Source organism: Pogoniulus pusillus, chromosome 36, assembly GCF_015220805.1.
Source record: "Pogoniulus pusillus isolate bPogPus1 chromosome 36, bPogPus1.pri, whole genome shotgun sequence".
Lineage (NCBI taxonomy): Eukaryota > Metazoa > Chordata > Aves > Piciformes > Lybiidae > Pogoniulus > Pogoniulus pusillus.
The window spans coordinates 4,752,368-4,767,846 of NC_087299.1; the positions used below are offsets into that span (position 1 = coordinate 4,752,368).

Sequence of the window (15,479 nt, forward strand, 5' to 3'; positions counted from 1 at the left end):
TGCCAGACAGGTCCTGGCATGCTTATGGCCTAGTAGCTGACTTTGACCTCATCACATTGCAGCCACTCGATCCCACAGGGTCAATGTGCATGTGTCCCATGTGAGACTTGGCCACCTGACCCTGCCCATGTGCTGGGCCCCAATGCCACCCACCACAGGGGCACAAGTGGCCACAGGTGCTTCAACCTCTCTGCAGGTTTCAGTATAGCTCCCCCCCCCCAACACATACACTCCCTCCTGCAGTGCCACGGGCTTCAGTGTCCACAGCTAGAAAGGCACCCCTGGCCCTACCTTGTCCCTGTCCCCACCTTGCTCCCAGCCTCCTGCCACCTCCCAACCCCCCAGCAGCCCCAGCAGGTGAAAGCCTTACCAGTTTTTTAAGACAAGAGTTGTTATCAGGGCAGCTATGACCATGATGAGGGACACTGTAATAGTGATGATCTGATGAACTGCCAGACCTGTGGAGGGAAAAATGAGAGGCAGTGGGCACAGGAGGACCCTGGGCAGCAGGGAGCAGACCCTCCCCCCCCACCACATACAGCCTCTCCCCCCGCAACCAGCTCGCAGCACGGGGCTGCTGCCCACAGCCCGCGGCAGCAACGGTGCCATCCTCCTTCCTGCCTTACATAAACTCCTCTTGAAGCTGCTCCTTCCCTCCCCTCTCAAGTGTGCTCCTTGTCAGCCCGCATTAGGCACGAAGAGGGGAAGAGACGTGCGGACGTCTGCCCTCCGGGACGGAAAAGGAGCCTCGGTGCAGCCCTGCGGGCGGTGCGGCCGGGCCGGCGCTGCCTCTCGGCACGCTCAGGGTGGGCTCCGCCGTTCCCAGTTCACCTCTCCCAGGGTATCGCTTTTTGGCTCTTGCCTCCCTCCTAATGAGCAGTTTGGAAACAAAAGCGTCTCGGCGCAAAGGCTGCTGCTGATTCCGTGCTGCTTTACAGTTGCAATTTGGTAATGAAATGATTTTGCTGGCCGCAGCCCAAGGCTGTGCCGCTCTGCACAAGCAGATGTTGCAGCTCCTGATGGCAGCGAGGTTTTAATAAATCACCGAGAGTCAGCAGGGCAGGGGAACAAGCAGCGCGACACTGAGAGGCATCTCTGCATCTGTGCAAGACATGCCCGGCACTGCCAGCTTCTGGGGCTGTCTGTGGCTGCTGCTTCCCACACGAGAGCATGCCAGCTCCCAGCCGGCTGCCACAGCCTGGCCGCAGCCAGGGGTGCCCGTGAGGCTGCCCCGGCTGCAGACCCAGGAAGGAAGTGGGCAGACTACTGCCAGCCTGTCCAGACAAGGGTCTCAGCAGTGAACTGGCTGCAGGAGCTCTTCCAGCATCCCTTGCCTGGTCACAGTGACATGTGCCAGGCACACCCCTTCCTCTAAGGACAGAAATCCCTCCTGGGAGAGATGGGATGGGGGTGGCATCTCATTCCAGCCTGGAATGCTGCTTGCTATGGGGGCTTTATGCTCCCACGGGAATGCCACTGTGGTTCTCCCACAGTCATGCCACCCAGTAACTTCCCAAGGCTCTCCCACACCCCCACACTGCAGATTTGGGGCCAGGCTGTGGCTCCCCCTCTTTCGGTCCAGCACAGCCCACAGCCCTAGCAGGCTGGCATAGGCCTGGCAGTAGCAGGCTGAGTAATTAGGGCAGATGAGATTCATCAGCAGCATCTCCAACCATAGCTCATGATTCCTGATCTGATGCTTCTCTCCAAGGACAAAAGTTTTGCTCCCTTGAAATTCCTTCTCTGTCTCTCCCTGCTCATCTCCACAGCCCGGGGGGGCTTTGTGTCCCTGCCCACGCTGCTGACAAGACTCATCAAAGGAGAAAAGCTGCTCCAGACTAGCCAAGGCTCCCGGGGCAGAGCTGCACCCCCTCTGTGTTCGGTGCCTCCCAAGGGCTGCTCATCCCCCAGAAAGACCACAGAGAGTGCATCCAGCCCGGGGAAGAGCAGGAGAAGAGCCTTGTGAGGCTGCTTGTGCCCCACAGTGCCACTGCAGGGGAGGTGCATGCTGCTGGCTGTGGGTCCACTCACCTTCTGCAGGCCACCATCAGCATCCAGCATCAGGAGCACAAGTGTGGGGGGCTTGAGAGGCCTCCCCAGCTTTCATCAACCCTACCAACACATGCCTCAGCACCACACCTCACCACCTCAGCATCCTTGCTTAAGATCCACCATCACCTGGGTAGCACTGCCCAGTCTGCAGGATCCAGGCTACCTGAAGTCTACCTCAGAAGGGAAATGGAGATCCCTCAGGATGCTGAGATGCATCAAATTCCAGATTCTGATCCATGACTCCAGCCCACAGAGACACCTCTTTGGAAGCACTGAGGAGTGTGATTGTGCTGCCAGGATGTGTCCTGGGCATAAATCAGGATTGTGAGTCCTGACAGTCTGTTATGATAAACCCAAGGTCACCTTCACCCAAGATCTGATTCACCAAACCATGCTTGGTGCCAAGCACTGGGGCAGTGACTGCTCAAGGAGAGGACTTCTCTGCCAGCCCCAGGATGCTTGGGAAGGACCAGTATGAAGGGAGAGGAGTTGTGGCACCCACCCTGGTGACCACAAAGCTCTGGAGGATGGTGGAGCAGAAGCCTTCACCCCAAAACTAAAGCATCAGGGTGTCTGGAAGGAAGAATTCACCTGGAACCTTCTAGCACTGTGCCAGTGGATACAGCATAGGGAGAGCTAGGAGAAGATCTGGAGGAAAGAGCAGTGATCTCAACTGGTTTTAAGGAGAGAACATGGTCTGGAGTGGGAAGCAGCAGCAGATGTTAGCTGCACTGTGGACATCACTGCTGAAGGGGTTTTCTAGAGGTAGGACTGAGGAGAAACAGCTTTCCAAAGGCAAATGCTTCCAAAATGCCAGTCCTCTGGATCCTGGCATGGTTCCATTGCCAAGCCAGCAGAAGGCAAGAACCTACCAGAATGTGAGGAGCTGAAAGATGCTGCCAACCCCTTGTAATCTGGGGTCCTTTCTCTGCTCCTCAGGGCTGCAGGATCCCTCTCTGGGATGTCATCGGACAGAGGGATGGAGAGGGAGGGATGGATTGGAAGGGATGGAGAGGAAGAGATGGAGAGGAAGGGATGCAGAGGAAGGGATGCAGAAGAAGGGATGCAGAGGAAGGGATGGCTGCTTGCCAGCCCCTATGCCCTGGCCAAGCCGAGGCAGGGGATGGGATGTGTCAGGGTTATTTTTCTCCCTCACTCCAGCACCTCTTTTGCCAAGGACCCATTTCCTCCATTTACTCCCAATTACACTTCAATTGGTTCCAACAGGCTGTGACAAAGCTCCTCCCGAGAACGGCTGCCACGAGCAGCTGCCAGGACAAAGCGGGTCAGGGAAGCGAATACAAGGGCTGAGAACGGTGCAGGGGGATGGAAGGGGATGGAGAGGACTCAGCACCCACCTTCTCCACCCAGTTCCAGTTCCAGCAGGGTCCAACACCAGGAAGCAGCTGTGGGAATTCGTGCTCGGGGATCCAGCACAGCCTCGCAGAACTCATCCGTGTTTCTGCAGGCTGGGGTAGGCTCTAAATCATCCCTACCCATCGGGACGTGGCTCTGGGTGGGCTGGATCACCCTGGAGCCGCCAAGCTCGGAGCTGTGTGGGCCGTGGGACCCTGGGAGCCGCGTCCCGGTGGATCTGAGGAGCACAGCCAGCAGCTCCATGCCGGGTCAGGAGCGACACCCACCCCGGCAGCATCCCGGCCGCATCCTTGGCTGCGATCTTGGAGCAGCTCCCAGTGGGCCACTGCCGAAAAAGATAAAAGGGAAGCCTCTAAAAATAAGATAAACCCAGCCCAGTGCCCGACCGCTTTGAAAGCAGGAGCGGCGCCGGCAGCAAGAGCTGCGGGGGGCTGGGAGCCGAGGCAGAGGCGGCAGGGCCAGAGGAGGACCCAGCAGTGCCATTAGTCCTGGCACTTACGTCATGGGGGGAGGCAGAACAGATTGCAGGTGGCTGAGCCCGGGGAAGGATGGCAGCTCCTCGGAGCAGGACACATGGATTTAAGAAGGGCTGGATAATTTTAGACTCCAGCACATCCATACAGTGCCATATGTGGCGGCGTGGAAGGAAGCTCCTTTGCATCCATCACACATCCATTCTGCACCAGAGCCCGGGGGGGTTGCAAGGGGGTGGGAAAAGTTCTTCCCAACACCATTAACCATGGAGATGATGAGAAGAGGGACCTGCTGGGTGACAGGGATGATTCCTGGGCAGACTTAAAGCAGTGCCCATCACAATTCATGGATTCATGGAATGGGTTGGGTTGGAAGAGACCTTAAAGCTCATGCAGTTCCAAACCCCTGCCATAGACAGGGACACCTCCCACCAATCCAGGTTGCTCAAGGTCTCATCCAGCCTGGCCTTTAACACCTCCAGGGAGGGGACATCCACAACCTCCCTGGGCAACCTGTGCCAATGTCTCCCCACCCTCACTGTCCAGAATTTCTTCCTCATCTCCAGTCTCAATCTGCCCTCCTCAAGCTTCACCTGCACTAACAGCTCTTCACCCTGACTCCACAAATGTGTCAGACCCTTTCTCCTAGGCCTTCAAAGAAATGTAGACAAGCACAGAGAGCAAAATGGAACAGAAATACCCAACCTGCCAGGGAAGGAGCTAATGGATGGGGCGTCCTGGACAAGGGAAGCATCCCATAAGGGACACACAACACCAGGGGGTGAGATGAGATGAAAGAGAGATGGCTGTGAAGAGCAAAGCATTACTTTAAACACAGCCCTAGGAGCCCAATCTGTCTGGAGGAAAAGGGACCTGAAGGAAGAAAATCAATAGCTCATAAAGCAAAATTACCCTCCTCTTCCTCCAGAGTGAGAAGGCAGCTGCCCAGCACCTAACTCACAGTGAAAGCTGCACCCCCAGAACACAGGGAGCAGTGCAGCTGGGGGCAGGAATCACGGTGGCTGGCTTTGTTTGCTCACCTCCGCGTCAAAGACCGCAGCTGGCGAAGCTCAGCCCCAGCGAGTGAGTTAATTACACCTTATCAAGCAGGGCAGAAAGGAGCTGCGGGAAGCGCAGAGGCTGGCGTGGCACCGCGCAGGGACCCCGGGAGCTGCCGCCCCATCCGGCCCCGGCAGCTGGAGCGGCCCCGGCCCCGCCAGCTTCCCTCTGACAAGGCTTTTACCAGGCAATTTGACGCAGTGACCATTTAACTGGAGGGTAATTACAGGAGAAGTATTTAATGGAATTGAAAGTGTGTCCAAGCCCCTGCGCTTCTGCTAGTGCAGCAGAATTTAATGTGCTCCTGCCAGCAGGGAAAGCTCTTCAAAGGCGCTCTTTGAACCCCTGGAAATGCTGAAATATTGCTGGCTTTTTCCACTCTCTTGCTGTCCCAGCACACTCTGCTCTCACGGTGGGGAGAGGGGAGGGCTTCTCATGGTGGGACCCATCCTCACCATCCCCAGCAGCCAGGCACCAACACCCAAACTCAACTCCAAACTCTTTCTTATCCCAGGGAGAAGCCCAACTCCCGCAAGCGCTCGGCGCCAGGGCTCGGTTTGTTCTGTGGTGTTTTGCAGCCCATCTATTTGCCACCGAGATGAAAGTGCTGAGTTTTGGCCTTTTCAGCCACCTTTTGAAACAGCTCCCGGATGGATCTGCATCAACAGGATTAATTCCATGAGAAAAATCCATTCTGGAGTGATGTCTTGCTAGCGTGGAATGCACGGTGGCAGCCAACAGGAGATATAGGCTCTTAATTAAAAACAAAGAGAACCTCCATCCCCCCAGGGCCTTTATTTCCACAGCTCTGCTTAGGGAGACCATATTTTTCATTTTCCCAATAAAAACCAGCTAGGAGCAGCAGCTCTTTGAAGACCCTCGTCAAGGCCTCTAAGCTGCATAAAATTAAAGCAGGCCAAGCAGCTCCGTTTCATTTTGGAGAGCTTGATCTTGAGTCAACGGCAGGCAAACAACCCACGCGCTGGGCACCTGCTGCCTTCACCTGGGAGGATGCTGTGAAGCACCACAACCCCTTCCTACACATGGATTATTGCTTCCTTGCTCCTTTCTTTCCCCCAGTCAGCCTTCCCACAACTCCCGGTCTGAGCTGAGATGTTGAATCTCCTCCATAAGCCCCATCTGAGAAAGTGAGGACCCAAGAGGCAAGCGTTGGACTGCAGCAGGTTTCCATGTGCGTGGTCAGGCTTTAACACCTTTCCCTCTCAATCCTCAAGCAAAGCATCACATCCAGTTGAGGAGAAACCATCCCAAACAGGCTCCCAGTAACCAGCATTGCAAAGAAAGTGGCTCCTGGGAGCAGCTGAAGAGTGGATGGAGAGGGAAATGATGAAAATGGAGATGGCAGTGGTGCTGTGCTCACTTTTCCTACCCAAAATAACCTTCTAAGCCACTTCCACAGTTAACATCACAGCCCAGGCAGAAGCCCGCAACCAGTACTGCCACCACTGCCTCCACCCTGTCGTGCACCCAGCTCAGCACTGCAGCAGGCAGACCATCGCCCTGTGTCCCCCAGCCTGATGGCTACACCACAATCTGCTGCCCACAGCAGCTGCCCCAGCAATAGAGCCCTCTTGGGTGGCTCAGCAACTGTCCATGGCACCTACCTGACTCCCTGTCTGCACCTGTGCAGGCAAAACACAACTGGAAGAGTCTGGAATGGGGAACAGCTGGGCAGATGGACCCCACAGAGCCTCCTCAGAGCATCAGGTACCACCACATCTCCAGGCAATGCGAGGAGGCAACCAGAGAAGATCCACTCTGCTTCAACTCAGTAGAGCCTGGTGAGCCTGGCAGCTGGCTGCCTGCTCTGGGCATCGACTCCAAATGCCTTTGGACACAGGAACATCAGTGCCAGTGGCTGCCCACTCCAAAGTGAGGGTCTTCTGTGGAGCTCAACATCCTATCCTCATCCCTGCCATGAATCTCCTGCCCTGAGCAGCCAGGATGCCTCCACATCCTCCTGAGCATCACAGAGGAGCTGGGGAAAGTGCTCCAGAGGCACTGCATCTTCCCCAGCTGTCATCAACCCCCCCACACCTACCTCCCTCGCCCCCCCCCCAAGCCCCAGCCAGATGATAAAACCACTTTCAGACAGGAAAATTCCACTCGGAGCATTGCACAGCCTCTCAGCAGCAATCAGCCAGAACTGGACGGTCCCAGGGGGGATCAGCCCAGCTTGAACCCTGCTGCCCTTCAACAGCTTGTAAGAAAAATCATTTACCCAAACCAGGAGGGGCAGAAACAGGGAAGGAGACAGGGCAGGACTCTTCTCAGAAAAGCTGGTTCTAGTGCAAAGTCTCCACTGTGCCAGGAAACCATCCTGGGGTGCTCCTCTGAGCACCTCTCTCACCTTCAAAGCAGAGTTTGGGCAGGCAAAGCCTCTCAGTTTCCCACCTGCTAAATCAGAGCGATCGACTCCAAAGCCCAGCCCAATGAGAATTCCTCCTCCTGAAGTGAAAACGCAGCTCTTCAGCAGCAGAAACCCACCGAGGCTGCTGGAAACCTCCTGGTATTTGGGTCTGGGCTGATGAAAGGAGAGAACATCCTCCTGCTGCCACCGCTGAGGAGCAGCGCTGCCAAGAATGAAGATCCTAGAGGCTTACGCTAAAGACACTGGGACTTATCTGCTCAGGTGTTACAGTAAATATCAGCGAGCAGTAAATACTTGGGAGAGCAGCAGAGGAGAGCTGCTGGCTGGCTCAGACACACGTGGGTGCCGGCAGAGACAGCCACACGCGCGGCAGCCGCTAATCCCGTGGGGAGGGCCAGTCCTGCTCCCTAGGCACTGCTCTGGCTGCAGTCACCTTCCTCCAGCCTTCAGGAAAACCACAGCCTCACAAGGGATCCTTTGGGACCCTCCCCAGACAGGCAGCTGGTGGGTGCTGGCCTGGGTGATGCCATCTAACTCCCTCGGCTCCCCTTCAGCCCCTAGCTGCGCTTGCTCCCGATGCCTTAGCAGGGCGGATCAAAGCGGCAGCTCCGTCCCCACCGCCCGGGGTCTGCTTTTAAGCACATTTATCTTTAATTAATTCCTTTGAAGCCTTCTGCATCTGCTATCTGCTCGCACCCAGCACCCCCTCATCTCCAAGGCAGGGTCACCTCCCGGCAAATGCCTCCTTATCATTATTTTTAGTCTTGATATGCTCTGGGTCAGGGATGGAGAGGGGGCAGACAGCAGGCTGGGGCACACCACGAGCTTAGGGTTCTGGCTGCTGGCAGTGGTAGGTGCCCGTAGATTCATAGAGTGGGTTGGGAGGGATCTTTAAACTCACCCCGTTCCAACCCCCTGCCACGGGCAGGGACACCTCCCACTAGCCCAGGCTGCTCAAGGACCCAGCCAACACTGCCTCAAACACCTCCAGAGAGGGGGCATCCACAATCTCCCTGGGCAACCTGTGCCAGTGTCTCACCATGGCAGTACCCACTCAGCTCCCCACCTTCACTCTGAAGCATCCTGGCATGCAAACCCATCTCCAGGAAAGGAGGTCCCTTGGGCACCACCAGCTCCATCCCAAGTGCGGCAGCGATTGAGCTGCCATTCAGCAGCAGTGGGCACAGAGAGGCTCCTGCCTTAGACTCCACTTAGGGGTTTAATTAAAGGCAGCTTTATTCTAATAACTCTGAAAGGAGAGGCTCAGCCAGCACAGCCAGCATGATCCCTGCCTCCCCCTGACAGCCTCTCATTCAGTTTTCTCTTTTCCTCTCATTTTTTGACTGTGCCCAGAATCCAGGAGGATGCTCTGCCATGGTAGAGGAGCTGAGCCAGCCAGGACTGCAGCCACCCTGGCAAGGCTGCAGCCAAGGCTCCAGCCAGCCCCTGCATCACCCTGCACTTTTAATTCTGGATCTCTTTCCCAGCCCCACCCTCATGACAGCCCCCCAAAAAAGGCAGCAAAGGAGAGCAGAGGCACAAACTATGCCTGGGTGAGCATCACACATCTCCATCTGCGTGCCAGCAGAACCCTGCCAGGTGGCACCGAGACAAGCACACCTGAGCCATGGGTTACCCAAAACACTCTTTGGCATAGCAGCACGCACCACACCACAGTGGTACCCATCACCTCACAGTGGCACCCACCACACCACAGCAGCACCTACTGCACCACAGTGATACCCATCATGTCATAGTGGCACCCACCACACCACAGCAGCACCTACTGCACCACAGTGATACCCATCATGTCATAGTGGCACCCACCACACCACAGCAGCACCTACTGCACCACAGTGATACCCATCACCTCACAGTGGTACCCATCACCTCACAGTGGCACCCACCACACCACAGTGGCGCCCATCACCCCACAGTGGTGCCCATCACCCCACAGTGGCACCCACTGCTTCACAGCAGCACCCACCAGCCCCTCCTTCCTCTCTGGCCATCACCATCCATCACTCGCCCGCCTCCTCTCCTACCTACAAGTGTTTGCTGTGCCAGGGGATGTTCTCCAGCTTGTTTTTGCAGCTGGTGACTCACGGGGACATTGTTTCTGCCTTTTTTTTTCTCTTGCTTTCCCGGCACGGAGGAGCAGGGCGAGAGGAAGAGCTGACAGAGCAGGACTGTGATCATCGCTCGCCTGAGCGAGCACGGCTGCCGCCACTGCTGTGCCCCTGTTCCAAGCAGCTCTCTGGTCCCCCAGCGCCCTCAGCAGCAAGTCCCTTCCCTGGAGCATAGAGAGGGAAGCAAGGGCACAGAGCACTGGTGGGGAACCAGCCACCTTTATTGCCACGAGAGCGGAGCCTGATCCAACAGCCCTAAGGGTCCCCTCGGCTGAGGGAGCCTCGAAGTGGCTCTGCAGTGTGGCCTCAGCTCCCTTGGGTGGTGCAGCAGGACTACCTCGACCCGCGGGGCTGCTGCCAAGAGAGTTGAAGGGCTATGAGTTGTAGGCACCTCCCTATCCACTTGCCCACCCACACGGTACACATTGTTATCGCAACGTGTGGCACCTTAGGCAATGGCAGGACAGGGCTTTGCGATGCTGGTTGAGGGAGATGAAGAGCACAGAGGAGTTACCTCATCCCAGTTTGCAGCCATATGCTGTTCCCAGCAGAGAACAAACCCTTCCAGCCACTAAGGCTTATGTAAGAGAGGAGCAGGGTGTGCGGGCAGTGCCAGCAGGACCGCCCATGGCATGCCCGCTGCTTCCAAGCGGTGCCCACCACTCCTGAAATGTGGCAGCAGCCAGGAGCTCCCTGGGGCTCTCCTGGGAGCTCATCCCTGGCGCTGGAAGGAGAAACAGATTGGAGCTCAGGCCCTTTGTGGTGTAGGGTGGACAGGCTGAGCCTAGGAAGATCCTTCAGTCCCGAGCTGAGTTCACCGCACCCCTGAGCAAACCTTGTGCTGCCTCAGGAAGCCTCTAACGAGAGCTGAGAGTGGCCACAGCCAGCCCAGGGAGCTGCCAGTGACACCAAGGCTCAGGGCTGCTGCTCCCTACCGAGCTGCCAGACAGGGCTGGCAGCTGTGGTGGCACTGACAGGACCATAGCAGCACTGGCACACTGATGGCATTGCCTCACCTAAACGAGGCTGCCAGCTCCAAGAAATTATGGAGCAGGAGCAGCATGTGCCAAGAGCCACCATCCCACGTGCTGCCCAAGGGCTGGCACAGCAACCATCCCACCAGACCCCACATACCCAGCCTGGAAGATGCCACCAGCACTGGCCTGGGGAGATAAGGCTGAAGATGTGGTCACAGAGCTTAGGCTGGCATCAGTGTCAATGCTCCCTCACTGACTTACTCAACCGATCCCAACCTGTGCTGAGAGGTGTGTGGGTTGGGAGCTTTCCCCGACCCCCCCGAAGCAGGAACACCACCACGGGTGGCTTGTGTCTTCCTGCCAAGAGGGACAGGTTGGATAAATTAATTGGGATTAAGATTAGGCCAGAAAATTCTTTCTAGATTGAAGCAGGAAATCCCTGTGGGCTAAAAGCAGTCGATGCTCAGCGAATAAATTCTGCAAACTACACGGCGGAGTCCCAGGGTTTAATACCAGCAATAACAAATAGAATCTGAAATAAATGGGAAGCAGCTTTCCCAGCCATGTCCACGCAGCAGCCAGCACAGGGGGAAGGCATCACCCGGTGCCGGGGCTGGGCTAGGGCTGGAGATGGCTGATGGAGAAAACACAGCGAGAGGCTGCGGAAACGCCTCCGACCGCCGCGCTGAATCAGAGATGCTGCTGCTGGCCTCCAGCTGCTGGTGTTTACCAGCACAAAATCCAGCCTGGTGGGGTTGGAAGGATCCTCTGGAGATCAGCCAGTCCAACTCCTACCTCTCTTGCTCCAGCAAGGGCACCCACGGCAGCTTGCCGTGGAGCACAATGGGCAGGTGGGTTTGGAATCTCTCCAGAGGAGACTCCACAACCTCTCTGGGCAGCCTGCTCCAGGCCTCCAGCACCCTTGACAACAAAGAATTTTCTCCTCTTCTGCAGATGGAATCTCCTGGGTTATAGTTTGTCATCGCTGCCCCTTGTCCTGTCACTGGGCACCACTGGCAAGAGCCCAGCCTCGTCCTCTTGCCTCCTACCCTTTAGCTCTTGCTGATCATTGATCAGGTCCCCTCTGGGGCACTGTCACTGGGCACCACTGGCAAGAGCCGAGCCTCGTCCTCTTGCCTCCTACCCTTTAGCTCTTGGTGATCATTGATCAGATCCCCTCTGGGGCTATTCTTCTGCAGGCTCTCAGCCTTTCCTCCTTGCAGAGCTGCTCCAGGCCCCTCATTAGATTTGCAGCCTCCACTGGACTCTCTCCAGTAGCTCCTGGTCCCTTTTCAACTGAGGAGCCCAGAAGTGGTTCCTGTACTCCAGATGTGGCCTCGCTAGGACAGAGCAGAGGAGAACCTCTCCAGACCTGCTGGCCATACTCTACGCAGACACTGTTCTTGCAGCACCGCCAAGGGAATTCATGCTGCAGCGACTCTCCCCCCACCCCCGGCACCCCCTAGCCCTCTGCATTTAACCCCTGCTGCCCCAGCAGGCCCTACCTGTGCTGTCTCCCAGCCCGCGGGGCGGGCGAGCATCCTTGCCACCGCTGCTGTGGCCGGCGGCTGGCTCGGCGGTGCTGGTGCGGCCGGGGCTGCTGCGGGGCACGTCCCCACCGGGCACCGGAGCCGGGGTGCTGGGGGGCACACGGGGCGGCGTGGCAGCGGCGACGGTGGCGGCGGTGGTGGTGGCGGTGGTAGTGGTTGCGGCGGTGGTGGTGGCGGCGGTGGTGGCGAAGGCGCCGGGCAGCGTGCTGCTCTCCAGGGAGTCCTCCTCGCCCGTGGGGCCCCAGACGATGACCTCGGGCAACACCGTGGGGCGCCCGTCCCACGAGGTGAAGCCACGGCCGCGCAGGTGCCGCCGGCCCCTCCGGGAGCGGGGGCGGCGCAGGGGACGGCCGGCGGGCAACGGGGCGGCGGGGGCAGGCCGGCGGGAGCGGGGTCTCTGTGTGGTGGGGGGCACGGGGGTGCAGTTCCAGGGGTGCCCGGGGCGCCGCAGGTCCTCCCCGCTCCCCGTGCCCCACAGCGAGGCGCGGGATAGTCTGTGCCGGAGCGCCGGGCGCGGCGACAGCCTCCCGCCGGTGCCGCTGGGCGCGGGTTGGCAGCTGGCGAGGTCCATGGCTAGGTGGAACATGGCTATTAAAATCCAAGCATGGCTTCCGAGCGGGCAACCTGACCTGTGGGCAGACAGGACCACGTTAGAAGGGCAGAGGAGCAAGGCAAGGATCCTTCCCCCAAGCCCAGCCGCACAAAGCGGCCGCTGGCACAGCAGGAACGTGGTACCACCATCCCCCTGCCGTGCTTCGGCCAGTGCCCCGTGAGAAGGCATTGCAGGGTGACCTGCGCCCTCTCCCCATGCTCTTCCCACTGCAAATCCACCACCAGCACTACGGGGAATCGAGAGCTCCCATCAGAAACGACGGCTCTGCTGCCTTCCAGCCAATCTGTGACTGACTGGAGGGTGGCTTGTGCCACCAAGTGCCCTGAGGGAGCAGCCAGTGCCCAATCTCAGCCCTTTTCGACGAATTCTCTAAAGCAGATGGCACAAGTGGAGCACTTTGCTCTGAGATCTGAGTCATTGAAGCACAGAATGGTTTTGACTGGAAGAGACCAAACTTGAGGTGGTTTCCTCTCATCCTGTCACTTGTTCTTTGGGAGAAGTGACCAACTCGTGACTAGCTCCAGTCTCCTTTCAGGTCTCCCCTGAGCCTCCCTTTCTCCAGGCTGAACAACCCCAGGTCCCTCAGCTGTTCCTCAGCAATTCTGTTCTCCAGACCTTTCAGCAGCTTTGTTGCCCTTTTCTTGCTCCAGCAAGTCACAGGGGCTTGGTCCCTGCTCCCCAGGTTTCCAGCCAAAGTATGAGACCGTGGAGGGCATCAGTCCCTCAACATGCTGGGGCAGGAGAGTCTATAGCCCATCTCCCACGGAGGTGGCTCTCCACACTGCAGCAGGAACATCCCCTTGGAGTAAATCTGTACCCAGAGCCCAGTGTGACCTGATGGCACTAGGACTCTCTGAGTGCTCCCTCAGCAAAGCCCCTGCCCTGACAGGGAAGGAGGAACAGCCTCTTTCTGTGCTTCTTGCTATGCCAGATGAGCTGCTGGCTCAGGATTTCAGCTCTGGCTTTGATGTAACGTGCCACCACCACGTCATGTCACATCACCTCGTCTCATGTCAAAGCTCTCTGCCTCCCTCAGCAGCACCACACCTTGCAACGCTCAGCTCTACTCACGCCTCCTCCTCAGATGCTCCCCCCTCATGAAGAAGAGCAGTAGGAAAATGCCTGATATGCACAAATTCCTTCTTCTGTTTTTTTTAACTCATCTCATTAAAAAAAAAAAAGGAAGGAAGGAAAAAAGGAAGGAAGGAAAAAAGGAAGGAAGGAAAAAAGGAAGGAAGGAAAAAAGGAAGGAAGGAAAAAAGGAAGGAAGGAAAAAAGGAAGGAAGGAAAAAAGGAAGGAAGGAAAAAAGGAAGGAAGGAAAAAAGGAAGGAAGGAAAAAAGGAAGGAAGGAAAAAAGGAAGGAAGGAAAAAAGGAAGGAAGGAAAAAAGGAAGGAAGGAAAAAAGGAAGGAAGGAAAAAAGGAAGGAAGGAAAAAAGGAAGGAAGGAAAAAAGGAAGGAAGGAAAAAAGGAAGGAAGGAAAAAAGGAAGGAAGGAAAAAAGGAAGGAAGGAAAAAAGGAAGGAAGGAAAAAAGGAAGGAAGGAAAAAAGGAAGGAAGGAAAAAAGGAAGGAAGGAAAAAAGGAAGGAAGGAAAAAAGGAAGGAAGGAAAAAAGGAAGGAAGGAAAAAAGGAAGGAAGGAAAAAAGGAAGGAAGGAAAAAAGGAAGGAAGGAAAAAAGGAAGGAAGGAAAAAAGGAAGGAAAAAAAAGGAAGGAAGGAAAAAAGGAAGGAAAAAAAAAGGAAGGGAAAAAAAGGAATAAAAAAAAAAGGGAAAAAATGAGGGGAAAAAAAAAGAAGGGACAAAAAAGGAAAGGAAAAAAAAAGGGAAAACAAAAATCATTAGGCCAAAGCCCAATGAAATCTTTACTCCATTTTATTCAGCTTTTGCAGAAGCAAGACTTTTGTTGGCCTCAGCAGGAGTTAATTGGAGCTTTATCTGCCTAAATTGACTAATCCTCCGCAGCGCTGCGCCCGGTGCAGGCCCTGGGAGCACGACAAAATGTGCATCTGGTTGACAGGAGCGTTTGTACCCTCCCTGCACGCCTCAGCTAGAGGAGCTGACCTGGATACTCCCAGCACGGGCTTGTGCTGCTCACAGGATTTCTCCTTTCTTTCCTTAATTGGGGATATGTTTTTTTTTTTCCCCTCCCAGGCGTAGCAGCATTTATTTTGGGGAGGGAAAAGGCGACGCAGGCAAAGAGCGCAGAAGGAGAAAGGGAAGAGCCAGAAACAGACAACAGCAACCAAAATAGTTCAGGCTGGGGGAGGAAGGATTTCAAGGCTTCAAACAAAAAAAACCACAAACCACCAAACCCACCAACCAACCACACCACAAACCACCCAAAACATGTTGGTGGGGGTCGGTTGTTGGGGTTTTTTTAAGAGGCTGGCAGTGCCAGGGCGACTCCACAAAGAGCACCCCCCCACCCCCAACCCCTCTGTGTGCTGTGCAGCTGCAGTGCCACAGGCAACAACCCATCGAGTCAGGAGCATCCAGTGAGAGCACTCAGCACAGCTTCACCTTCACAGCGCTCACATTCGCTCCAGCAGCACCTCAGGCTCGATATCAGCCTCTGCCTGGTCCTCCAGCACAACCCAAAATGTCTTCTTGCAGGGAGGGAGAGGTGCCAGGCACCTGGTTGGCACCACTTTCACCCCATATACCACTTCTGACACCCAAACCTCTGCCCTGCCCTCTGAGAGCAAGCAGCACTTTGATGAACAGCTGCTGAAACAGGGAGGGGAGGATGTGCCCAGCCCAAACTGGGTGCTCACCAAACCCCAGCTGCTGCGTGGAAGCTTCTCAAAGACAAAGTGCCAGCTCTTGGTACCCGAGGTTGGCAGCACACAGGAAAAAC

General features: G+C 56.4%; 1 protein-coding gene across 1 annotated transcript in view; it reads right to left on the minus strand.

The window, feature by feature from the left end:
• Positions 1–15,479, minus strand: part of AJAP1 (adherens junctions associated protein 1) — a 47,705-nt gene that overhangs the window by 15,187 nt on the left and 17,039 nt on the right. The window contains exons 2-3 of the mRNA XM_064171698.1: positions 11,965–12,638; positions 371–458 (exon numbers count right to left, since the gene is read on the minus strand). Of these exons, the coding sequence (XP_064027768.1) occupies positions 371–458; positions 11,965–12,638 (762 nt within the window). The remainder of the gene's footprint in view (positions 1–370; positions 459–11,964; positions 12,639–15,479) is intronic.